This window comes from Anser anser (assembly GCF_964211835.1).
Source record: "Anser anser genome assembly, chromosome: 4".
Lineage (NCBI taxonomy): Eukaryota > Metazoa > Chordata > Aves > Anseriformes > Anatidae > Anser > Anser anser.
The window spans coordinates 29,806,089-29,833,091 of NC_139724.1; the positions used below are offsets into that span (position 1 = coordinate 29,806,089).

A 27,003-nucleotide genomic window follows, 5' to 3' on the forward strand; every position below is an offset into this window, starting at 1 on the left:
GACATTCTACCTCATGTAAAATTGAGAGTAATCAGCTGGAGATTGGAAAGGATGACATCAATGCTACAAATGTTTCGATGTATTTTGGATCAGAAATCATAAAGTTCTTGCCTTTGCATGTTGATGCAAGGGAAACAAATTCCACTCTTCAGGAAAAGGAAAATGGTTATTTTTTATTAACAAGAAAGCAACTTCAAATATTGAAAAAGTAAAAAAAAAAAAAATAATAAATAACATAAAATAAATCTAACAAATTAAGAATTGGCAGGCCGTCACTTATTTTCTTTCATTTGAACAATTTTGCCATCTGGGTAGATTTTTTTTTCCTGTGGCTATGTAGTCTAAATCCAAACCATAGTTCACAAATAATTATTACCTCATTACACAGTGTAAAGGTCAAACAAGGTAGTCTGCAATGAAGATAGAGAAGCTATGGGATAATGCAGCTCCAGGCAGGTTAAGTAAACAGTTTTGCTCATGTAAATTCTTCTCTAACCTGACTGCTTTCGCTTCTGAGCCTAACTCATTCCATCTTCTAGTCTCCAAATACTTCATTGGCAATGTTTGGTTTTATAAGGGCTTACTGATGAAGTTAACCTTATAGCCCATACTGGTTTAACAGAATCAGATAGAGCATCTGTCCTTCCAAAAAGGTGAGCTAAAATTTGGGCAGAATTTTTATCTACACTACTTCAAGTCATAAATGCAGCATATCTACAAGATACCTAGTAAATTGAGGTTCCATGAAGGATTTTTTGATTTAGTGTTTTTTTTCCTTTTTTTTTTTTTTCCAAGCCCTGTGAAAGAATATAAATCTAAAATAAAGTAAGGTAATTGATTCTTCATAGGAGAATCATGGCTACCTATGAATATTCAGTTGTTAAGCAACTCATTTATATTCTCTCAACTCATGCAAAAAAAATGGGTTGTAATACAGAGTTAGAAATTGAACTTCAATGTTTCTGTTACTGTAGTCTGCTTGATCGTTATATATTGTTGTTGCCTATGCAGAAAAGAAAAAACACCAGAAGTGATATGAGGAGACACAGGAACAAAATATGTTTTTCTAGTGGTGAATGCATTTATTCCCATATGGTGGAGTTGTCATTTTAGAACAGTAAACCTTTTCTGCATACCACCAATGAAAGATATTAGCATCCTTACTTATGAACTAATATCTGTAATTTCAAATTCTTATTTACCAGGTTAACATACTGTGAATGAAAGATGTTACTTTTTTTTTTTAATAAAAATTTATCCTTACTTCTGCATTTTACCTTGATGTTTTCTCAGTGGCATTTGATTCCAGTTATTGAGATCAAACCAAATAATGATACTAATAATAAACAACCAACTGAAACACTTGGGAAACTACAAAGTTCACCACTGTTTCATGGAATGATAAGTGGAGGTTATGGGATCTACTGTGAGATAAAATATGCTATTTTCATGTATTAGCCTTATATGCTTCAAGAACAGGTGATATCAAAAAGATTTCTCATAAAGTGTGATGAACCTTTGAATCGTGTCACGTATCCGTCTGTGTTTGTAGGTAAATACACAAGGCTGGTGTTTGTGTATTTAGCACCTTTACATAAAGCATCAGTTCAAGAGTTTTAATGTTAAATGTTGTTTAAAAAAACACAACACACTTGAATAGGAAATGAAATACTGTTTTATTTATGGTTTTGTGTGGATAGGTGTACTTATCTGTAAACATCTAGACTATGTCATACCTCAGTAGAACACACAGTCTGAGTAGAGCTGTATGTATAAACTTGTTTACAATATTCACAGATTCACAGATTCACAGATTTCTCTAGGTTGGAAGAGACCTCAAGATCATCGAGTCCAACCTCCGACCTAACACTAAGTACTCCACTAAACCATATCCCTAAGTTCTACATCTAAACGTCTTTTAAAGACCTCCAGGGATGGTGACTCCACCACCTCCCTGGGCAGCCCGTTCCAATGCTTAATAACCCGTTCGGTAAAGAAGTACTTCCTAACATCCAACCTAAAACTCCCCTGTCGCAACTTTAGCCCATTCCCCCTCGTCCTGTCACTAGGCACGTGGGAGAATAGACCAACCCCCACCTCTCTACAGCCTCCTTTCAGGTAACTGTAGAGAGCGATGAGGTCGCCCCTGAGCCTCCTCTTCTCCAGGCTGAACAAGCCCAGCTCCCTCAGCCGCTCCTCGTAAGACTTGTTCTCCAGACCCCTCACCAGCTTGGTCGCCCTTCTCTGGACTCGCTCGAGCACGTCCATGTCCTTCCTGTAGCGAGGGGCCCAAAACTGAACACAGTACTCGAGGTGCGGCCTCACCAGAGCCGAGTACAGGGGCACAATCACTTCCCTCGACCTGCTGGCCACACTGCTTCTTATACAGGCCAGGATGCCGTTGGCCTTCTTGGCCACCTGGGCACACTGCTGGCTCATATTCAGCCGACTATCCACCAATACTCCCAGGTCCTTCTCGGCCAGGCAGCTTTCCAGCCACTCATCTCCCAGCCTGTAGCTCTGCTTGGGGTTGTTGCAGCCCAGGTGCAGGACCCGGCACTTGGCCTTGTTGAACTTCATGCATATATCAGCTTAAAAAATGTAATCTGAAGAAATTATAGATTTAATTGGTTTATTTAGTACAGCATTAATTGCTATTAAATATAATGGTAAGATAATATTTTAATTACTTTCTTACGGTTGTTAAGCCTTTAATTTCATTCTTTTCTCTGATTTGCTTCAATAAGTGTCAGTTAGTATATTTGCTAACAAACTGGTGATTTATTAATTGAGATCAGATTTTTTATTTGACCTGGCCTGAATTATGGCTCCATCTTTTCATTCAAAGATTAAAATTCCCAAACTGTGATCCCTGTGTTGTGTTGCTGAGATCTGAGGGGGAAAAATAATAACCATTTGTTTTGTAAAAACAATTGGACTCACAATTAGCCATAAACAGAGCAGCAGTTTTGCTTTGTTTTGCTTTACCTTTTACCTGTTCATAGTATGCAAATAAATACTTCACTATCTTTATGGAAATGCAAAGTAAAATGTTTTAGCATAAATGCTTGTGAGCATTCTCTGGTATGAATTTTTATCTCAGAAGTCTGAAATCAAATAATCCCTTGTATGGCACAACTTGTATGGCACGATCATAAAATTGTGCAGAACATCTTAATCAGCCTTTAACCTTCATAGTAAGAATTTGTTTCTAGGATGACTCATTTTTTATTTTTTTTCCGGTTTCTATCCTCCCTCCATAACTAATCATTTTACTATCTAATTTAACCAATTTGTAGACAGACAAGGTTTAAAGAATTGGCTCAAAAATCACTCAAATTTTACTCTTCCTTCTTCTAAAGATGAAGGTTAATTTAATTTAAAACTCAAGGAACACTGTTATGTCATCTAATCTAACTTGTTTATCATAGACATGAAATTTCATTCAATTGATCCTACACTTTTAATTGAGAATATGTAATATCTTGATTTTGTCTGAAGGAAAAAATGTGCACAGAGAAGTGTGAAGCATTGATTTGAAAACATCAAGGAGAATTTACAGGTCCCATGATTTAAGGTTAATTGTGTGAGAGTCTTTTTTTCATCTGCTTTCCCCAAAAAGTATCTATAGAATTGACACTACAGTCAACCGTTAGTGTCCCTTTAAAAACAAAACAAAACAATACCATAAAGATTGATTTTTCTCAGCTCCCTTGATGACTTATTCAAGCTTTGAGTTACTTTTTTGGATCATTTCTAACTTGAAAAGTTCCATTCTAGCTTCTTTACAGTAAATTTAATATGTGCAAGAGAAAACTGACTGTTGTGTTTTAGCACCGGTACCACAACTGGAACACACAAAAGCAAAAATTGCCTTTCTACCTCCAGTTACCTTGCTACATTTCCAAAGATCATACTGCTGGCTTAGGCTACAGAATGATCCTGAAATTTATGAGACAGCCTTATCCGCAGCAAATCCTACTCCTTTTTCAGATAAAAGGCTTTCCAGGGTACATTTATCCTCATTAAGTCTATGTCTAGGTTCTTGTTTTTAGAAGAATGACCTTACATTTGGCTCTATGAAATCATAGATCCTTTCCCTGAAAACATCTAACCATGTGATCCATTTCATTCCATATGCTGCACTGTCCTTCTCTTCATTATTATTCACCTCACCAGTATATACCATCTGTCTTTATTTATTTATTTTTAAATTATCAAAAAAAATTGGGATGAATTTTTGGACCTTCAAAATCCCACTGGATTCTTTCAGCATAAATGATTCCTTAGTGACACCTATTTTTTCAGGTTTTGCAATTACTGACATTTTTATTTATTCAATATGTGCATTATTGGTATTGCACAATATTATTGTTTTTTCTTGTAATGATATAGAGTGTGAAATTAAAAATACATTCAAGAAGCTATTATGTTTAGCAGGGTACCTTTGTAAATTAAATCCCTAACATAAGTAAAACAAAATGAAAATGGGTTTTTCTGAAAGTCTGTATTTCTTAGAAGGTGGTGTTAAAAAACTATGTTGGGACAGCATTTAGAAATATAAAAAATATTCAGTCTTCATTTGTGAATTCTACTGTTTATTTCTTGAACTGCTACTGATAATTTTTCTTGCCCTGTTTGATTTTTTTTGTGCTGTCATTTTATGTCCCACCTTATGGAATCTTACTGATAAGTGAACATTTATTAAAAGGTAATGTCAATAAGAAAAAGACGGTGAGTTAGGGACTCCTGAGAGCAGGCAGTTTGGTTCCACTGATTTTAAAACTCTTGGTGCTAACCTGCGTTCCTAAACACGTTTTTTGTTTGCTAATACCTTGGTAAGTAGTCAGCTTTGTTCTGCTAGTGTCTCATATAGGTTGCAATTTCAAATGACAGTCAATCTTATCAAACTGCAGTTTTCGACTGAAGTGAGTAATTCCAATTTCTCTTTTCAAAATCCAAATCCCCACATGTTAATGCCTGCTCTGTAATGTATCTCTTGCGATAGAAGGAAAAAAACACCAACCAACCAACCAAAACTCGTCAAGATGAATTTTGGTTTTAATCAGAGAGTTAGTTGATCTGATCCACAGATCACCTGTGGAGTCAGGAAATGGCTGGATCTGGCACAGGAGAATGCATATAAGGCAAGAATTAGAACTATGCTTTTAGCAGCAAATGACAGTTAAATAAGACCAATCATGATATGAAATCACTTCTTCACCTTCTAAAATCTGTCCTTATGGATATATTGGAGGGGATCTATATATTGATCAAAACTGAGTGAAATTTCCAAAAAAATCCCCAAAGTGTATTGCTAATGTAAAGATAGCTGTATATAAACGTATTTCACATCTGTAATCAAAATGATGGTCTTGCTAGAGATGAGACTTAAATGCCAGAAAAACCATAGCTATCTATAGTATAATTCTTGGAAATATCTCAAATTCTGGCTAATCTTTTAAGGAATTATTGTTATTAATAATTATTTTATACTGTTACAGTTATTTTAAAAATAGAATTGAACAAGTATTAAATGAAAAGCATCACGATACAGTTTTTAGCTCAAAGGATAGAAGCTAATATTCAACTAAACCACAGTACTGTTAAAGGTAAGTGTTGGTGGGCTGCAACAACAGGTTTTATTATCCCACTTTAGGTGTAAGGTTTAATCCCAACTGAAGCTAATGGGAATACATGTTTTTAACAACTTCAGACTAGCTTTTATAGGAGGAAAAAAAAAGTAAAGATACAGTGCTTCTCACCAGAAATGTTCTGTTTTCATGAACCAGTTGTGATTTTAAGCACATTCTGTGGCTTGAAAGCTCAAAGATTTTTCACAGTGAAGTTTTCAACACACACCGCTGCATCTTTAGTACTGCTTGTTTAACTACAATGGACTTAGTTATTAATTTTTCCCATTTTTTTCCTTTATGTACCAGCTGTAAGATCTACACAATTTCATTTCTTTTTTAATTCAGTTTGATGTAAACCTAATAAACAGGCTGTTAAAGGATGAGAAGTAGCTAGCACCGATGTTCAGGTAGCATAGTATGCATCTTTCATTAGTAATAACTAAAGGTTTTTTTGTGGCAATTTTTCTTATCTGTAAGAATGTTTTTCATGCTTTCTAATGTGCTAGCAAGGTTATTGTATTTTATAATGCTTTTAAATTAATGTTTGTGTTCTTTTCACTGTAATTCTCCTTTTGTTCTCTTTCATGTTTAGAAATTTTCTATTTACATGAATAATAACCGAATCTATTCCTTTCTATTCCTGCTGATTCCTTTGCAGAGCAACTGAAACATAAAAGCTTCTGTATTGCTTGCTTTTCAGAAGCTATCATATAATAATATTAATATAATGGATTTGCAGTTTTTTGGGGGGAGACATGTAGAGGGCTGGAGGAGTAATTATTTTATAAATGAATGAACCATATTTACTTTCATTTTTCCATGTCTGGTATGAAACTTTATAAACTGTGCAACCATTAGGAGGAGTTGCATTAGGTTTGGTTCTTTCAGTTATGTGAAAATGTTTTCTATACATACACCATGTAAAATTAAAATTCTAAATTTTTAAGATAATAAATAAGTCTTCAGAATTCTTTGGATGTAGCCCAGGTAGACATCTACAGCATATACAGACTTTAAATCTAATTGGTGCATCACTTAAAGGACATTTCTCTGGGTAAAGTTCATTTGAGTTAAACTCTAGTAGCTGTTAATTATGATCTGTTTACAAAGTGGATGTGCCCCCATAGAGAAACAGGAGTCTTTTCAGGTCAACTACTTCTATAACAGGTCCTTGAGAAGATAATAGGCTTCTCAAAAGCCTCTAAGAATCTGATACAATTAGTAGGGTAATCAGAGTTTATTTTAGTTAATTTTGAAAATGTCTTAATTGCTTTTTGTGGTTAGGAATTACTGAGAAGAAAAAGACATTATGTTGTGTATACTTGGGAAATTATTCTCTCATGGATATTTGAACGTTCCTTAATCAGCATTCATATACGTCTCAAGTAAAATCATTTTTATCATTCATAGTGTCTTTATAGTGCTTCTGTCTAGCCACATTATATATCTTCTCTACGCATTCTAAAAACTTTTGGTTAATCTCAGTGAGTCTGTCCTAAAGGTATTAACTTTTAAAACTGCCATAAATAATTACAAAGTATCTGGACATCCCTGACTTTACACAGTTGCAGTTCATTGCCCCACAGCAACCTTAAAATGATCTATTAAATGATTATTAGAAACAATTAATTATACCAGAGAACTCTAAGAGCTCAAATGTAATTTCATGGTTATAATTTTCTTGTCAGGTAATAAAACGGGATGAGCTTGGCAAGGATCTGTCTGACTGCTCTCTGTTCGATTTGCTGAAATACGATGATTATAATAGTGACAAGCACCTAGGTCTGGAAGAATTCTATAGAGCTTTTCGTAAGTATAAAGATTAGCCTATTCTTCTTTCTTTCTTTCTTTTTTTTTTCCTCTTTCTTGCTTTATCTTTCTGAAATAGTATTTTTTATTTTTAGATTTTGATACATCAAGATGCTGTACTTAAACAATGGGTATAATTTAGCAGTCATGATACTGTAGAGAACTCCTTAGCAGAAATCAATAAGAGATCCATTAGTGTCCTGATTTCTGAGGTATTTTGGTAATGGAGAATTCATAGATAATCTTTCTCAATGCCAACATGCATTGAAAAGTCTGTGTTGTGCACAAGTGAAAACTAGTGCAGTCGGGACATCGCTATAGCACTGAAAAAGGTAGAACACATCCCTGTACCCTTTCTTTATAACTGCTGATGAAACCATTTCTGATGAACCCAGCAACAAATGTACTACTTTAATTAGGTGCTCTCAGTCTTCACAGGACTCCCAGAGAGGTACAGGTTTGTGCTGTAGTTTTGCCAGGTGCTTGTTCTTTGCCACATGTGACTAAGACAAATGAATACAGTACATATGGACACCTTAACGAAGCCACTGGAGTATGGGTCAATGTGATAGTGCATAGCAGAGAGAATTAAGGTGATTTCTAGTCCAACATTCATTTCTCCATATAAGGCTTTTTAACAGATTGTCCATGTATTCATTACATAGTTTGAAAATTAAACCTCAAAAAGTTTCCAGTTCATTGTGTGCCTAATAGCCAAAGGAATGTGGAATACCATTAGTGTCTGTAATTATGGCACAACAAATACTCTTTCAATAAAGGTAAAAAATTAGCTCTAGTTCCACTGCATTTGGTCTTGAGAGAGTTTGAGTTTAGTCCTTCCAATCTACATCAAAAGTATTAACAAAAATTACATATTGCTGTGAAAGCATACAAAGTGAAACAAAAATAAAACTAATTGATAGCTATCTGGTCAAGCTGAACCCAAGCACTCCACACAAGCCAAGCCAAACCCAAAGTGACCGTGACAGGTCCAGTCCATAGGTGTGTTTGCTGTTATCTGTTACTAGCAATGGCAAGTCTCTGCTTATACAGAGAATTAATATGGGCGGGAACCAGATCCGTGTAAGGAAGGATAGGTAAGAAGCACTCACATCACATCTTCCACCATTAAAGTTAAAACTAAAACTTAAGAATTAAACATGTTAATTTTCTTTAATAAAACAATGTAGGAATGTTGAAAAGATTTATTCCAAACAAAAACTGTTGTGTTTTTTTCAGAATTTTCTTTTGGTATTTAAATATTTTAACATCATAGTCCAAAATTATGATTGCAGGTATTATAATTATGAAGTGATAATTTTGTACAGTATGGGAATGATGATTTTTGACCAGCTGTGACACTTTCAAACATGTAGAAAAAGCAATTTAAATAATACAAATACGAAGGATTTTTTAAGTACTTCTCATGACTATATCTTAATTAGAATTGAGCAATAGTATTAGAAGGGGATAATTTTTGAAAATATTATGGTTTTATTTTTTAGTTAAAGAAGAGTAAAAGAAATCTGTTATCCTAAATTGAAAATGCTTGAACTATTGATTTTTTGACCTCTTACACAGTCCTGTCCCTTGAGCTGATAGTGTATTTCTCTCTAGTTTTTAATTCTTCTATCTTCACCTTTTAAATCTACATTTAGATCCTAATCTCAATGTAATACCTGATACTCCCAGTGGATAATGCCTCTTTAAATATTAGCAGTAGTGTGGTGGGTCTGAAAACTGTTAACTGTTATCATCCTCACTAAAGGTTGTCTACCCTGGACAACAAGTTATTGAGATTTGTTTACTCTGAAGGGAAAAAAAAAAAAAGTGTAATGCTGGAGAAATGGATCCATATCAAAACTGCTGTGCGGAACTTAGTTGTTGTTTTTTGTTGTTGTTGTTTTCCCCCTTCTTTATTTCTATAACTTTAATGAGTTGCTTGTAAGCACAAAAAGGGAGTGAAAGAAAAGGAAGAGAAGGGAAGGAATTCTAATGTCTTGTTTGTTAAGACAATTAAATGAGCATAGAAATACTAGGTCATAAAGAAGGAGACATGGTATTGGTCACAGCCCCACAGTTTGTGGTAATTTCCCAAGGATGCTTTGGGAGCCAGTCTGTACCCAAAGCAGCTAAAACATAAAACATGTCATAGGCATCAACATATACTCTTAAGATATATATTTTAATGGGGCGAAGATTAAACAGCTCTTATTTTCTAAACGTAAGTGCTAATCGATCCCCCCTACCAAGTACAGGAGCAGGATACACAAAAGAATCTTTCAAGAAATCCAGAAAGCTGGAAAAGGGTTGAGAGGAGGCACTGGGGATATCAGTTTGAGCTGAGGAGTCATCAGCTTGAGCCTAGAAAGGGGATAGTAATAATCAAGCATACCATGCATGTTTCTAGCTGTGATTTTAAGTGACATTTAAAAACACTTGGATAGCATTTTGAACATAGTTGGGTAGAATTAAAAGCTATTGTCACAATGCTGCTGAACAACCTGCTCCCTTGAAGTTGTTTCTTTTTTAAAGGATTAGGCAAAAACATTTTATTTAAATATGAATGCCTATCAGTGGTTTAATTATCAGTACTGTCTCATTAGCACTTGCAGGTAGGATTTTTTTTTTAATTGTCTCACTTAATTAGAATTTTGACTGTCATCTAAAGACTGTAAACTCAGAACCAAACATGACTGTAAATTGTACTGCTTTATTAAGAGTTCCCCACAGACAACAGAAACTACTTTTTTTTTTTTCCTGTTCTGGTAGAAAATAAGCCACCTTAAGGGCAAAGATTAATCATTGATTGTATATGTAATCATTAATATATTAACATAAATGTATATTTATGCATACATATACACACTTGCATATATTCTGTGAATTACTTTTGACCATCACATTTTATCTAACAAAATGAGTTCAAAATAAACAGGACAACCCGATGCGAAAAACTGTAAGCAGTGGAATAAAAATTCCCTTTTTTCCTTTGAAAGGTCAGGTGCTAAGGCAGTAACAACAAAGAAAAAGGCTTGAGAGGGTGTACTGCTTTGCAGGTTTGCGCCAAGTCCCAGTTTGCAAAATGCTATGAGAATATGAAGACGCTTACTGGCTTGTGTAGTGTTTAACATACTAGCAAGACTGTAACATGGCTTTCGTGGTTTTGGCTGTTTTCACATATATCATGAGTTTGTTTTTGGTGCTATGGCAGACATCTACTAGATATCTGCCTAACAGATGTGATAACAGTTCCACTAGATCAATAGTACCTGTAGAAAGGAGCCTGAAAATTTTTTTCTAAGATAAAACGGAAAGTTTAGACCTAGCTAGGTCTTATAAACATGGGACTGAAGAAATTGTTCTGAACATATGGGTCAGTTCTCCACTGCCCTAGCCACATCATATAAAAATCTATCCCAACAGTGATCTCGCACCATCTTAGTGTTTTGATTTGCTTGTTTGTTTTCTTTCCCCAACCAGCCCTAAGCTAAAGGATTTTCTATAAGAGAGTGTTTTTAGACAGGGAAGACTGTATTTAACTTTGTCATAAAGGGTGGCTGAAAGCATAAGGTGATAGAGCCAAGCAAAAGGTAGAAATATGAAATACAGATTCTTGAAAGCTTTTTCTTCTGTAAATTAAACATCTCAACCAATGCACATCCTTAGTTTTTCAAGGATTTTCTTACTTTATGTAATGTGTTCTATGGTATTAAGATAATACTGTGTTTGCTGTAAATACAGTCTCTGTTCGTCTTCTAGTACTCTTTCCTAAAATAAATCATCTTATATATTTTTCTCCTTTAAAGTACCTTCTAAAATGAAATTTCAAAGCAGATGCTTTGGGTGGCCCTCATGGTGGCTTGCAAAATCTTGAGGAATACCAGAAGCAAGTAAATAGTAACAAATTATTCTGCTTGATCACTCAGCCGATGCAAATATGTATGTAGGCACTTCTCTTTGTGTTCACAATAGCAAGAATGATGGTAATTTAGATATTTATGAATAGGACGGATTGAATACAAATAACAAGTTTATGGTAAATAATAGAACTAAATGCTCTAACAATTCACATCCTGCATAAAATGAAGAAGAAAACAGTTCTTCAGAGTATTTTTCTATTGTTAATGTAGAACTATTTTGATGTTATCTTATGCTTAAAAAAGGGGCCATGAAATTAAATACTGAGGACTTACTTGAGTGTGAACATTACCACTGGATGTAAAAAAAAAAAATTAAAAAAAAATTACCCAAAACAAAATATGACCTAATTTAATTTTTAAGTTATGTTAGAGATGCTTTACAGTTTCACAGGAACTGCATGTGCTACCTCATCTTGAAAGTACAGGTTGAGGTACCATACAACATGATCAACAGTTTTCTTATCTGTCTTGCATCTGTGATTCAGAATGATGTGTATTGCTACTGTACATGCTGTTGCTCTGTATTTTTAAAAGTACCTTAGCAGTGCTGTTCAGGTCACAGATACCAGACTGAGGTTTCAAGCATACCTTATTACTAAGATGTGTGTGAAGCTGTATGTAAACCTACAGTAACGACTGCTATTACAGAAGATGATGAGGGCTGAAAAATGCAGAACTTCTCATCTTAGCTGTTAGGAGAAAATGTGAAAGCAAGTGCCTCATACGATTGTCAAATCTGGGGCTTTGTTGCATCTTCAATCATGTGGAAGGGCAAGAAGCAAGGAGTCACCACAAAGAAAGGGCTAGTTATGATTGGTTAAGGCTTAGTTATTATCAGATTTTCTCATTCCTGCAAAATGCCTCTAAGACACCACTGTTTTCACTTCTACTTCAATTTGTCAACTGCAGTTATTACAGACAAAGATTCCAAAATCCTTTTTTGAAATGTGTATCTCTTTCCAAAGAAAAATAGACCACAATTTACCCCTCCTCCCCCAAATCTAAATATAAAATTTATACTGAATTATTCATTGAAATAAATGAGTCTTCCCATTGGCTTCTGTATGTTATCCTCAAGCCCACAAATCCTGATTTAAAAAATGCCTATCGAATTTATACTTCTAATGATTTCAGTATGAGGTCCCAAATATTGTATGTAATATGAAACCTGAGACAGAACTTTGCAACTATGATGAGTCTTCAATAGTAAAGCACATTAACAAATAGTGGAATAAAGAGCTCCTGAGAAAGGAAGAGGTATTATTCTGTCTCCTGCTATCATTAATTCCTGCTCAGCAACAAGTAGTGTGTATCAGATTGTTCCAGAGAGTATTATATTTCAGCACAAACCTCTGAAAATACCAGTTAACATCATACTGAGTAGAAGATATTGCACTTAGTGGCAATATTTTTCTGCTCAACATAATCTGTCTTTTAAATTCCTACCTGTTCTATATGTGTTTTCAGTCTAGAGATTGTCAGCTGGAAAAGAATACCACCTCTTGTATTGAGTGACCAGAATTTAAAGCTGATAATTTCAAACAAGTACATTTTTAAGGCATTAAATACTGTTTCAAGGTTTGAAGTACTGTGTGCCTGAAACTTCTCACATGCCACTAAGTCATAATCAGTTCATTTTGATGTGCGATGTGCTTCCTCAGTAAAACTGTTGCCGGGGGAGGGAGCTTAAAAAAAAAAAAAAAAAAAGCTCGCTCTGGGTGGAGCTGTAATTCTGTTTAAAAACACATTTCATCACCCCAAATGATTCAAGTGTGTAAGATTCTTATTTCTAATTAATTTATATTTCTAAGTCACTTTCATATGCGCCTACTCTCCTTATACGTCTTAAGATCCAGAGCTCGGTAAGCCTTATTGAAAGGTTTGAAGTGCCTTGAGAATGGGTGCATTGAACCACTGCTGATGGTGGACCTAGCTGTGGGGATCTCTTCAGAGCCCTCATCTCAAGTGTGTCTTGTGATTTGCCTCAAAGTCATATACTATGGTGCAGTGTTACTTCTCTCTCTAAGTTTCTTCCAACATATACACAACACACGGCCTGTGTTGCACATTCTTTTGATGCAGCCTTACCAAAACTGTCATGTTTTACAGGTACTGTATCTCTATAAACTATAATAGTTTTATATGGTACTATCAATCCCCAGGACTTTATAAGCAAAAACATTTATGATAAAGTTGATATTAGAAATTTATTTATTGCAATGGTCTCTTTTTGCCCATCATGGTTTCTACAATTCTCTTCACAACTGCTGAAGTGTGTGTTTGTTTGTTTATTTTTATTTATTATATTTTCCCTTAAATGTTGCTATTTGACAATGTAGAAGTCCTCTGGGAAATACTGAGTTGTTGGTACATTTTTGCCCCTTAAATTCTGCATCAAAGTAGGAAATGAACAACTGTTTTTCAATGCACCTTCTTTATAGTATACATTCTAAACATTTGATAACAATTAATAGTATAGCGCAGCTAAAATTTTTTATTCTTTTAAAATTTTGCCTGATTTCTGCCTTTTCCTGGATAAGGAAAAAAATGAAAGATTTTATCAATATACTGCCAGATCAGATACTGTACGTGTTTCTCATGAAGTTTTGATAAAGTGTGGTATTCATCGTTTGCTGTAGCCCTACTAGTGTTTCTCCCAGGCCGCAGAATGTTTGTACTGACCTAGGTGACTTAAGAAACAGTTAAGATGTATTAAAATGAATTAGTCCCATTGTAGTGTGAATAAGCTGTTATTTCATGAACTGAGTTGCGTAGCAACAGAATACTAATATAGTTATTCATGACATCACAGTACTAAATAAATGATATGTAATTTTGTAAATTTAGCTGTAAATAGCTATTTGTGGTGAGTTTCAGTATTGCTGCAGCTATTGTCTTTATGTTGCTAATTCAGAGAGAATATTTTCATCTTTGCAAGGCAGTGCCCCTGTAAGATTAGGATTTGACTGATGTTCCAACATCCACAAACACCTTTAGATATTGTAAGAAACATTACAAGACACATTTAAGATAATACTTTATAATCATAGTCACCTTAATATTTTTTTCTCCAAAACAGGGGCCGGGAGATGGAGGAGAGAAAATGCTTCCAGGGTTTTACCCACAAGGGGTAATGACTTTGTTAAAGGAGGTGATCACTAGATTATCACTAGCAAGAACATTAAGTATCTACTTCAAGGCAAAATTACACTTCTGGAACTATTATGAATATTAATAGGCTCATAAAACATTATTTGGTAAGAAAGCCTCTTTAGCATTTCTTGTTTTCTTTACACTCAGGAAATTATCTCCTTATCTGGATTTCATATTTAAAATTTGTCACCAGTTTCAGCCTAGAGTAGCTGGCTGTAAATAGTTAATCAATAATCAATATATATTTAAACAAAATTTCAGAAGTATTATCATTTTAAGTCTAAGTACAAGTTACTTTTACTTTAAAAAGAACTGGAATCATATTTAAGGTATTTAGGAACCAGCATGTAGACATCCTTTTTCTCTTAAAAAGTGAGCAAGCAAAGCAACAACAAAAAAACAACAGTACATGTTAGTTTACATTTAGGTCATGAGTGTGATTTTAAAAACAAAGTCTCAGGTATATGCATGAGATAGGTGTTTTATTTTCCATACAGCTGAATGTGAAAATGTTGAATCCACTTACTCAAAGGAGATTACTACTGCATGTTGAGGTAAGCTGTGTTTTAGCTCACTATTAAATTTCAATAATAAAATAGTTGGCTTTTTTATTATTATTTTTTAAGATTTGTCAGAAACATTGCTAACTAGAGATCTGAAGTGATCTTGCTGTAACGTGATAAGATTCTAAGGCAATTTCTCAATTGTGCTTATGAAATGGAAAAAAATTAAAGAAAAGGTGAATCTAAGACATAGCCCCCCAAGACATCAAAAGGGGAGCTTTTTAATCACTAAAATAATTTAAGTATTTCATATGAAGACTGAATGAAATAGATTGCTTTTCTGTCCAAGAATCGATTTATTTCTTTGGAGGACTTTTTGAGCTGCTTTGTGTTGTTATATGCTCCATGCAAGGCTGAGTTTGCTGGTTGTTCTTAAGTAGCAAGCACTAGTGTTCCCCTTAGAAAATTATTATGAATTAACTTTATCCCAAAATTTGCTAGGTGTTCTCGCTTTTTACTTCCTGGGCTATTTTGGAGTCCAAAGCAACAACTTTCCTGAGAAGAGGCTCTTGGGGTTTTTGTTTCATTGTTTGTTTTTTATAACTTATCTACTCTGCTGATTTTCTTTGGTTCTATTCACACATACGGGTAAATAAAGAAGTTATTACAGTCAGAAGATGATTGTAAAAGTGTTTTAGTAATCCCTGGGATATCTGGATTTCTGAAGCATATCTGATATTTACGCTATAAAAAGGAATCTGAATGCATAGTTTTGCACCTAGATTGTATGAAAGTACATTGGAAGTCCTGTAAATGGGGCTAATAAAAAAAAATATCCAGTTTTGCAAAGCCTGTGAGCTTTGCTGTTGATGTTAGTGTTACAGAAAAGTGTATTACAGTATATTGAGAAAGTTTTTTTTGATTGAATGCCCTCAAATATCCATTACATACAATAAGGACAACATAGCTGAAAAAATGTCTCAATTGGAAAGATACATATTGGAGAAGAAACTATCTGAGTTCATTCCATTTTTCATACAGAATTAGGTTCTGACAAAGTGTTCATGTTTCCGGAAATGTCATTACTAACTTCATTTCCAAAACATAATAGCACAATTTAAAGTTTTACTATAGTATTCTTCCATAGCTTTAGAGTATTGTTTTTTTCTCTTTAAAGTTATGCTTCCATAGTGTATTTTCATACGTTGTTATGCAGTTTACTGCTGCAGTAAGACACTCTTTGAAGTTTACTATCTAATTTTTCCATTTTATAAAAGTCTTAGTAGTCTACTTTGAACAGTTGCTAGTACACGTTAGCTAATGTCAGTTATTTTAGTACATTCACAAGGTGTTTGGATAAAAGAGGTCTGGCAAATAGTGTTTTGGTGTGTATAGAGTTAAGGAACATGGCACCCCAGAATTTAAACTGTGTAACTCCATATTAATATAGGCCATGGTATGGTGGGGGGGGGGGGGGAAGAATCATCAAGTCTGTCTAAGCTGGTTTTATAGTCTCAGATAATTGTATTCTAACATGTGATGTTTCTTGCTCCTCAACATTTCTGGCTTTGAAACTGCTCAGAAACAAACATCGCATAATTTCGTATAATAATTATTTATATATTCATTATAGAGGTACATGCAAGCAAAATTCAATAGGAGCATTTAGGTACATGAAGGTTGTGTATATTAGATGAAATAGTATATCCCATTAACTCTGCTGCCTGTGATTGCTGGAGTCCTTACTTAGTTGCATGGCTGTTATGTTTCATATACAGGCTTAAAATGTATATGCAATTATCCAAATGTAGTTTAGACACTTGGGATAAAAAAAGGGGGGGGGGCAGGGAAAGAAGAAAGAAAAACTTGTTTTTTACCAAAGCAAATAAGGAAACAGACTAATGAAATATGCCTGTGGCTGTGTTGTATCCCCAGTTAACTCGTCAGTAGATTCTAAAAGAATTTTTCTAACCAGATCATTCTCTCAGATGATCAAATCCTATGTTTAGGATTTGGTTAGCAAGTGATTTATATGTGAATTGCAATTTTGGCCATAGTGGAAAAAAAAGGCACCTTTCAAAGGCTGTGAAGCTACAAGCAGAGGTATACATATCGCAGTATTACATGTGATGTAATAAAAAGATGCAAAACAGTGTAAGCCTACTGGGAGGGAGGGGGCTTCTTTATGTAGTTATTTAATGTAAGAATTGGGAAAATGATTGCATAAGATGGAAGGGATCCAAACAATTCATCTGGTTGCCACTCGTCCATGAATAAATGATAGGAGAAAAGTGTCATTTCTAAAAATTTGTTTTGCTTTACAATAATAATTCTTCTCAACCTAGACACATGGTGGAGAAGTATTTGCTGAAGAGAATACTTAAAGTGTTTTAAACCTTGCTGAACACCCTATTTAAGGAATATTTGATGCTAAACAAAGATAAATGTTTTGTTTGTGCTTATGAAGTGCTGAGTTAATATCCATAGGTAACAACATACCCATAACAACTTCTGAGTTGCAACAAAGATCCATCTAGTCCGGTATCTCTTAGTCTGCTTAGGGAAGATAACAAAAGAAAAAGCATTTAAGAGTCTTCTAATATACTTTCTCATCTCTAGTGATTTTTGTTTTGGAGACTGATTATCTTTAATATCTCTTAGTGGATGCCTCATTCATAAATTTGATTGCATTTTGGAACCATGTGAAATTAGCATCTACAACATTCTGTTTCAGAGACTTTCAGTTTAATGACTTCTGGCTAGAATAAGTATGGTTTTTTTTGCTTGTTTGCTTGTTGTGCACACTTTCTGTTTAGTTTATTTAGTTCTTGTGTGACAAGAACTTCTTCAATTGTTCTGTATTCTCAGTCTCCAACATACTGATTTTTTGAAGCTCCTGACATATATTTTTAGTCATCTCTTTTCCATTCTGAAGAATTTCAGACATTTAATAGGTGCTTGTATGGAAGGCTTCCCACACCTTTAATCATTCTAGTTTCTTTGTGTTTTTTCTTTGTTTGTTTCATGTTTTACTGCAATTTTTAATTATGCTCCCCTTCCACCCCCCATCCCCTTTATCCCCCAGAGGAAACAACTAAAAGCAAAGAGAGTCAACATAGATTTATACAGGGGCATAGTAATATTTTTCTGTTTGGGTACCAATCTTTGCATAATAATTCCTTTTATTGTCATATTGTCAGGATTGAGTAGGTGTTTTCATAGAACTACCAATTAAATTCTCAAGGTCTCTTAGCTAAGCAATAATAACTAGTTCAGAGCCCATCTCTGTGTAAACAAGGTTGGTCTGTTTTTTTTCCCTGCATTCAGTACTTTGAATACGGAATTGAATATACTGAATTTTGCATGCTGGTATCATAAGTAAGGTGTTTATGCAAATTTTTGTTTCATACCAAACTATCTGATTATATGTTCTCCAAAAATATTATCTTAGAAAACTTTATCACTTAGTTTATTACCCCTTCTCCTTGATAATGTTCAACATGATTTCCATTGGAGATCCAGGTGGAATTCCATGGATGATTTTTCTTCATGAAAGATCTGAAAACAGAATTCTTCAATAGAGAAATAAAAGAAGATAATTTCTCAGCCCATTACAAGATCTGATGCACATTGTGAAATGGTAGATCAGAAGAAGGTAGAGTGGACTGTAGTACGCAAGACTGAAGAGCTAAGAACCCTATCTGAATCCAGTCTGTCTTTAGTTTGTTCTTTAAGCTTTGTGCTGATCTTCTTATATGCATAGCATGTTGTTTATTTTGATCCTGAGGAAACATAGCAGGTACTCAAAGCCAAGACAGAAATACAGAGAGTCCCTCTTGTTCTCAGAATGTGCCACTGTATTCAACAGAACATTGTGTCCTTTGCATGGATGATTACTCTTAACAGGATTAAAAGTGTACTCAGGTAATAACCAAAGTTAGGGGCAGGTAATATAGCCTACCTTGAGTTCTGGTTTCTTTTATTTTCCCTTTACACATAAATCACATCAGTCAATTGACAGATTTTTCAGAATCTGTTTCATACTACTCCCATCTGTGCTTTTTCCACATTATAGGTTTCTGTGAGGAGTTGCCTCATAACTCTACTCCTCAGATTTCAGGGAGCTGTTAAATAACAGCTGCATGGCCCTCCTCTACTTGCAGAGGAAATATAGTAGTACTGTTAAGCTTCAGAATTTCTAACTCCCCTTTGTGTTTCAGGTAATTTGATCCTGAATTACTGTCTTAGAATATTGTCCTGTCGTTCTCCTGACAGAACTGGAAAAAGAGGCAATTGTTTACAAAGTTGAGCTATTATAAAACTCTGGATAAATCCAGAGATCTTGAATACTTTGAAATTCTATTACCACTCTGGAAAAGAAGCTTTGAAATTTCAGAGTAAAATGGAACTACACAGTAAATAAAATTGGCAAATTATTATATTTATAAACAGAAATCTTCATGCATAAAACCGTGAGTTACCAAGGTTGTCAGCTCTTCTATTGAAAGTTCCCATTTCATTATTGATTAGTTCCAGAAATACTTGGTAGATTGAACTGCTGCATTTTAAATGTTTCATTAGAGGTAACTGCAAGTATGCAGTATTGATGTTCAGCATCTGTGTTTGCAGTGAACGTAAGGAGCATTAAAGTTGGATCTATACTAGTAAAATTACTTGAAAATATTTATGCTAACTCTTAGCATTTAAATAAAATGTTTTTGCTTGAACTAGTCATGTGCAAACACAACAAGCATGCTGGAATTGATTTTTGCATAAATTGCCTTCTTTGGTTAGACAAATTCACCAACATATTCTGCAATAAATAAGGTCAAAACCAATTATCACTACTTTAATGAATTAACACTTCCATATTATCTAGATTAAGACATCTATATTTAACATACAACTTCAATTCCTTTGAAATCTGTTTTTAAGAGGAAAACAGAAAATGTTATAAGCAATGATGAACTTGTATACCCTTTAAATTATGTATTATTCCTACTGGCCAGTCTTACCAAAATTATGTTCTTATTAATTTAGAGCAAGATACGTAGTTTTCAATATACTCCTACAAGTGTAGCTCATTGTGAAATCTGTTTCTCTCTGTCCTTGAATAATACAGTGTTATGATTTTTTATCTGTCCTTTATCAAGACTGCATTACAGGCAGGTTGTCTGGATTTATGAATGTTTTGAGGTTCAAGTTAAGTCTTCAACTGTTAATCTGAAAAAAAAAACGAATAAGGATATATTCTCTATGATCATATTTACTGTAAGATACTTTGGAATACACAATATTGACCAAAGAGTTTGCTCACACATTTTCACTGAGAACCAAGTCCATTTTGTTTTCATGTGTAGACTGCTGACAGACAATTTCAGGTTTGGTCCTGGATAATGGTTCATATTATAAGGCACCATGAGGTATTATATTAACCTGTGGATGTAATGAAGAATTTCTTGCAGTTGCTTATGGTTTTATGTGCTGATGTGGTCTAGACTGCTTTCCAATCAAGTACCTAGAGTGTGGTCAGGATTTAAAAGGTTATATAGTGTGAACATGGCAAACACTTCAGCTGAACTTCTATAATGACAGAATTTGTGTATTCAAACCAAGTTTTTGCAGAGTACTGGAAAGAAAACATTTTATAATACTTGAGGAACTATGTCCTGTGCTTCCCAATGATTTAAAAGATCCTGTAGAAATAAGGAGCTTTTAAAAAATTCATTGCCTCTTGGACAATGTATCAGCAGAAATACTGTATATTTATGCTGTGGGATACAAGGTTGGTTAAAAATAACCTAGCTTTAAACTATTTCTGCTAAAAGTAGAGATCTGGACAGTGCAACATGTAGCTTGCATGGTTTAATGCACAGCAATCTGCAGCAGAAAGGCTGCTGCTTCTAACTAACCAAGGCATTGTAGATAGCTTTATAGTCAGCACTGGATCTATTTTGAGGATCTGATTAGTAAGTTTGCCTGAGATCATGTGTTATTCAGGTGAGATTGCTATTTATTTTAGTTGATTTAATTCACACGAACTTGAAAGTAGGTAAATAACAGGATTAATGGCAAGAGGAGCTGAAGAATCAAAGCACACAAAAAGACAGTTTGGCAGTGATGGATGGAAGGAGAAAGAAATTTGCCAAGCAAAAAGATGCAGAAGAGTCTGCAATAGCAAATACTCCCTCAGAACCTGAAATTTAAAGCTCTTTTCTCTTGGCTGCCACCAAATAATCGTGGGCTCCAGTGCAGGAATAGTGAATGATACCTGCAGAAAGATGGTAGCTCTGAGGTCTATGGTTCCTTAGATTGATTTAGGGTTTTGTACACTCTATCTAAAGATCTAAATCCAGATAAACTGGACTGTCAGTAGTTCTGCATGGTGCAATTTTCATCATCATCCTTTTAATATAATTTATAATTCCAGTCCTTTAATTAAGAGACTAAAAATACTTTGTATCAACTTCATTTGACCTTTGTTACTGCATTATGAAGAAAATTTTAATTGTATGATTGCAGATAACCCTTGGTGTTCCTGCTCTAATTGACAGAGAGAATGGAGAATGGAGAATGAATCAGAAATATAGCATAAAACTAACTTTTGCCTGTTAAGGCTTCTACTATTGATGATGAAAGTTGCTCAGGGAATAAGGCAGATAATTGATGTAAGAAAAAAAGAGAAAACTAAGAGTAAACAAACATGGTTTTAACTGTCACAGTTGTCTTTGCTGTTGCATCAAAGTTTCTAACTACTATAGTGCATCAGACTAATAGTTCATTTAATTTAACTGAATCATTTAACTGGACATGATTGCATGTTCCTCACATTTAGGATATGAATTTTGAGATTAGGACTACCATTTGCTCAGGTTCTGAGTTGAAGAAGATGAAGTTGAGATGAAGTTGATGTGAACTGAAGCTATACTTTGAACAAATAAAATGCTGTCCAGAGAAGGAGCAGTATCATGTTGGGAACCTAAGCCTCTTGAACACTTTGGACAGTTTAATGTCAGCATTATGTCTGTACTATGATGTTAATATGAGTGCTTCCTAGACTCTCACTGGCACATGAAGGCACCCTGGCAGAGTTTGTAAAACGTAGCTCTCTCTTCAAAACACTTGATGAAGTCTTGAGAGGAACTGTTAAAAGCTTTTGAGAAATCTGGCTAGTCTACATGAACTAAATAACCTCTGCCTTTAGCAACCCTTACCACTGTCATTAGTAATTCAGGTTTCTCACAGACTTCATAGCTGGGACCATAGAATTGCAGCACACGATAGAGGTGAGCTCTGGCGGCGATTTGCCAAATCTCTTTATTTGTGTTCAACTTGAAGTCTACCTGAGTCTTTTTCTGCAAAGCTGATGTCTAGTCAGTCCCTGTACTGTTGCATGGGCTTACTGTGTCCCAAGTGTAAGACTTCTTACTTGTCTCTGTTGATTGTCATGGTTTGTCAGCCCATTCCTCCTGCTTATAAAGAAGTGTGCAGTCTTGCAGGAGCATGGTTCCTGATTCTCTGAATTTGGTGTCAACTGCAAGTATTTTGAGGGTACGTTTTGTTCCATCATCCAAGTCAGCAATGAAGATGTTAGATAAACCACTTTGTCTAACCTTGCCTATGTCTGTCTGTGTGGCCTACAACTTTGTTGGTGTTATGTGATTTAAAAAAAAAAAATATATATATGTAATTTTATATTTACACAATTTTATATTTCATATAAAATTATCATCCACACATTACCAGTCTCTGTTGTGTGAGTCTCACACAAGTCATGAATATTTGTGTATGCCACTGTTTTCATGGAAAACATTATTCTGAACTTAATGGCATTCAATTTTTATCATTCCTAATTTCTGGTTATTGGGCGGACTTTGTGCTGGTGATGTGCTAAATAGTTACAATTGTGCTTATCATCAATCATTATTGATTTTATTCCTCATTAGGTTTCCTGTGAGGATCTTCTGTAAATTTGCATATGCAGATAATTTGAATGGATATATTTTGGAGTGATTTTAGATTAGCAGGGAAACACTGAGATTGTTGGATTTGAGCCTCCTTTTTGGCTTTCTACAAGGTATCATCTTCACAGGTTCTTTTTTCCTGAAGAGACGTGTTTTGCAGGTATTATTGAAAAGCAATCTTTTTGTCTTTTGAGTGGAACAGATTGCATCAAATAATAGGCATTTTTCAAAGCATTTCCCTGGGGAAAAATATCCTGGTTTTAAGATTTTTATCTACCTTGATAAATTTGACTTTGGTTGGTTGGTCTGTTCAGAAGCTCTGCTTCGTCTTCTCACAGCTGCAAGTACAGCCCTGCTCTGAGAGTTTGTAGCTTGATCTGGCCCCATTGAATTGTTTCCTCATTTGTCTCTGGAATTGGTGTTGCCATCCAATATGGATTATGGTGCAGCAGAGATGCACTGAGCAGAATGATCCATTTTTTCTATTTGTTTCTGTCTACATTCCAAAACTGGGAAGAAACTACTAAATGTATAACTAATCCAAAAGTCAAATGAGAAAATGCAACATTTTCAATATTTTTGTTTTGGAAAACAATGCAAAGCAAAGAATACAAAGCAAACAAACAACAAAACAAAAACAAAAACCCTTGGACATTTTCTGCCCTAATAATTAAAATGAATCATCTTTTAAAGAAAGTAGTATCTGTACAATTGCATATATGCCCCTGATGAAAGATTCATGGCATTCACAGCTTGGGGCTGTAAGTACACTTCCCTATTTTTACAAGACCAATGAAGTAAGCATGTATTTGCAATGACTGTAGTAAGTGAATGCATCCTTTCTTTACCCTTCTTCCATAGGTTCAATTACTACAATATTCAGAATTTCCAGAACCTACAATCTTTAAAAAATATTTTCAAATATATATTTCTGCTGTAGATAATTTCCAGTGAACAGGACCATGTCATGAAAGAGTTAATGAAAACCATTGAAGTTGCAGGATGCACAGAAGTACCAAACTGAAGCTGTTCAGAGAATTGATGATGTGAATAAGGAAACTGATTGTAATGTGAAATCTTAAGGAAAATCAGAGAGATGTTTTGGGAATTGTGCATTATATTTCATAAAGGTGAACAACCTCCCTCCCACAAAGAAACAGGATGTACCATGATATTGTATATATTTTTTTCTCCCTTCTTGATTGTTAAAACCCACCTGAAAGTGAATGTAAAAGTATTTAGGAAATTTTTATTCACTCGTAAATGTTTTATATTTTTTTATTTTTAATTTTAATGTTAGGAAAATTTTCATTGCATACAATATAATTTTTTTTTTTTTTTTTTTAGGGAAAGCAAATGTACTGTTCCAATCTGTGTTCTGTATTGTTGCATTAATATTTCTACCTCCAGATTTTTTCTGCTAATATCTTTTATATGCTTCTTTTCTCTTTTGTGTTGTAGTTTGCTCTTTTGAAAATCTTCCTTTGTCAGATACCCTTCTCACCATTGCAATGTTATGGATGCATGGTGAATATGTATGTCCACACAAATAATTGGACAAGTAAGATGTCTTAGCTGTAGGTGTCATATCACATATCATGACAGGTATGATTGGAATAACTCATTACCTAGGCATCCTGAAGGGCATATTTTCTTTGACAGTGATGTGGCATTCCAGGTAAGAATGTTGATCATATTTTTCTGGACTGTCACGGTTTCTGTTGCTTTTGGAAATGTTTTTAGAGTACAGCTATTTTAATCATATTTTACCAATCCTAAATTATACCTTTTGATATACCCAAATGGTATGGAAGTCTGGAAATGGCAATAGGTTATTAGGAAATTACTGCTTCATTTACTCTGAGATTCTCTTCCCAGCGAACTTTAAAATTAACATTTGCTACAGCTTTATAGGCTAGAAGTAGATTGTTGTGTAACTTTGAGTATGTAGACTATAAAAGTTGAAAGTTTATGTATATACATAAACCTGAGATACCGTATCTGACTAGTTTCAGATCAGCAATTCCAGTAACATGCATCGGATCAAATTCTAACCCATCACACTTAGAAATTTCCCTCAGGATTCATTGAATGATGCAGAAAATCAGTTACAGAACATATTGAGAGGAGATGTTAAGGCTGGAGAGGCAGTTTCAGTCTGGCGAGATGATAGTAGAGGCAGAAGGGAGAGAGATTTATTTTTTACCAGTTCATTCACTGTCTCTTCTAGGAGATGGAAATTCATAAAAGTTCGAATTCCATTCTTCTTCGTAACAGGGAAGAACTAGTCTTTCAATCAGGATACTCAAATCTTAATCCCTAATAAATAGCCTATGGCAAACAGTGTCAGTGCTATGGTTAGATTACTGGTTTCCCGTGCTGCAGAAGACATTGAAGCCAAGGGACTCATGAGCTGGCTTTCCTGGCCTGTGTTTTCCTCTAGGCTGAAAAAAAAATTCTCGTAAGTATTGTATGGCATCTTGTAGATTCCAGGGACTCTCATAACCAGACAGCCTGTAGGATGAACCCTTTATCTGTACTATTGTAAATATTCTTAGTGAACAGTAATGATACTGTTTCTGGACATTTTCAGTTTACCTGACATTCCTGGCAAAATATAATCTCTCTCTACATAATATATATATATATATATTCTGTTTTTTTTTTCATGCAGTTTTTCATAGATTTAAATGATATATCGTTTCAATTATCTTATTTCATATATTTTCTCTTCTCAAAACGGTTCTTCAATGGTCTGTTTCAGGTACTGATTCAAGGTAACCGTGATAGAGTAGTTACCTGAGAAACCCAATGAATATATGTGACAGACAGGTTGTCCATCAGTGCTGCTAACATCGCATTTCTGGCAATTCTTGATCTAGCATGATGCATTGAGAGAGGTGCAGCCCACAGATACACAGAAACGTCTGCATTTCTGTATACAATGACAAGGGAATCTTAAATAATCGACTCCTCATACTTCCATGAACGATGCTTCCGAACTACTTTTTAATGATTCTAGTGCCCTGCAGAACGAGTGCGAGTATATGTTTTATTGATTTTTATGAAGACTTAAGTGAATCATTATAGTCCTTGTGGCACTCATTTATAATTTGAGTCTGTGTAGGCTTTGCAGACTTGGGAGGAACACAAGGTCTCAAGGAGTAGTTTGATTCAACGGATGTAATGAGTAAAAATCATTTAAGTAAAGTGTGAAGTTTAAACATTTGTATTTCTTCCTCAATGTTCAAAGCTCCCGTAAATACCAAGGACCACAGGCCTTTGATACGGGAACTGACTGTGGCTTTTCATGTTTGTTTATGGTTAAAAAATAAATAAAAATGAAGCAAATCCTAGCCAGATTGAAACTACCCTGCCACAAGATCAGATTACTTTCCATTCCGTTAGTGGTGTTAAAATAAAATAAATAAAGTATTTTGAATATTTTTTCCATTAAGTTCTTTATTAGTTAAAAATGGTTGACCATCATGATCTTGAATATTTTCACCACCTCACTTTCTTTAGGGTCAGTATTTTTTGCTGGAATCAATACCTCCAAAGACTATTCTAACTATCATGTTTCATGCTTAAGCTAATGACACAAAGAACAAAGCATAGGCTTTAACTTAAAATGAAAAGGCCACTGTGGTATTGTGTATTGTATTGGGACTGTGCTACTTGGAAATTAAATGATTAATTGTTATGCTATCATCCTTTTCTTGTCTTCTCTTGTTGCCGTAAGCACTTAGTAATGATACTAGAGGCCTTTGAACTATCACATAATCCTATATGTGTGGCTGTGGATTTAGGAGAATTTTAGGAGAATTTTTTAGGCTTATAATATGATATTAATATCATATTGCTTTTTTTGATTTCTGTTTGTTTTTTGGATTTCTGTTGTTGTTGTTACTCTTTTTTTTTTTTTTCCCCCAAAGAGCTGGGATAAGGTATTTTGGATCTAATTTAATGAATCAGGAACTTTTTAAAAAGACTCCTTTGCTGACGTAAGACCTAG

General features: G+C 34.5%; 1 protein-coding gene across 14 annotated transcripts in view; it reads left to right on the forward strand.

Moving 5' to 3' along the window:
- The window catches only part of FSTL5 (follistatin like 5), a 413,536-nt gene that overhangs the window by 293,028 nt on the left and 93,505 nt on the right, over window positions 1–27,003 (forward strand). For all 14 annotated transcript variants that reach the window (XM_083834399.1, XM_083834401.1, XM_083834389.1 and 11 more), the window contains one exon: window positions 7,325–7,445. In XM_083834399.1, coding sequence (XP_083690525.1) covers window positions 7,325–7,445 — 121 coding nt within the window. The remainder of the gene's footprint in view (window positions 1–7,324; window positions 7,446–27,003) is intronic.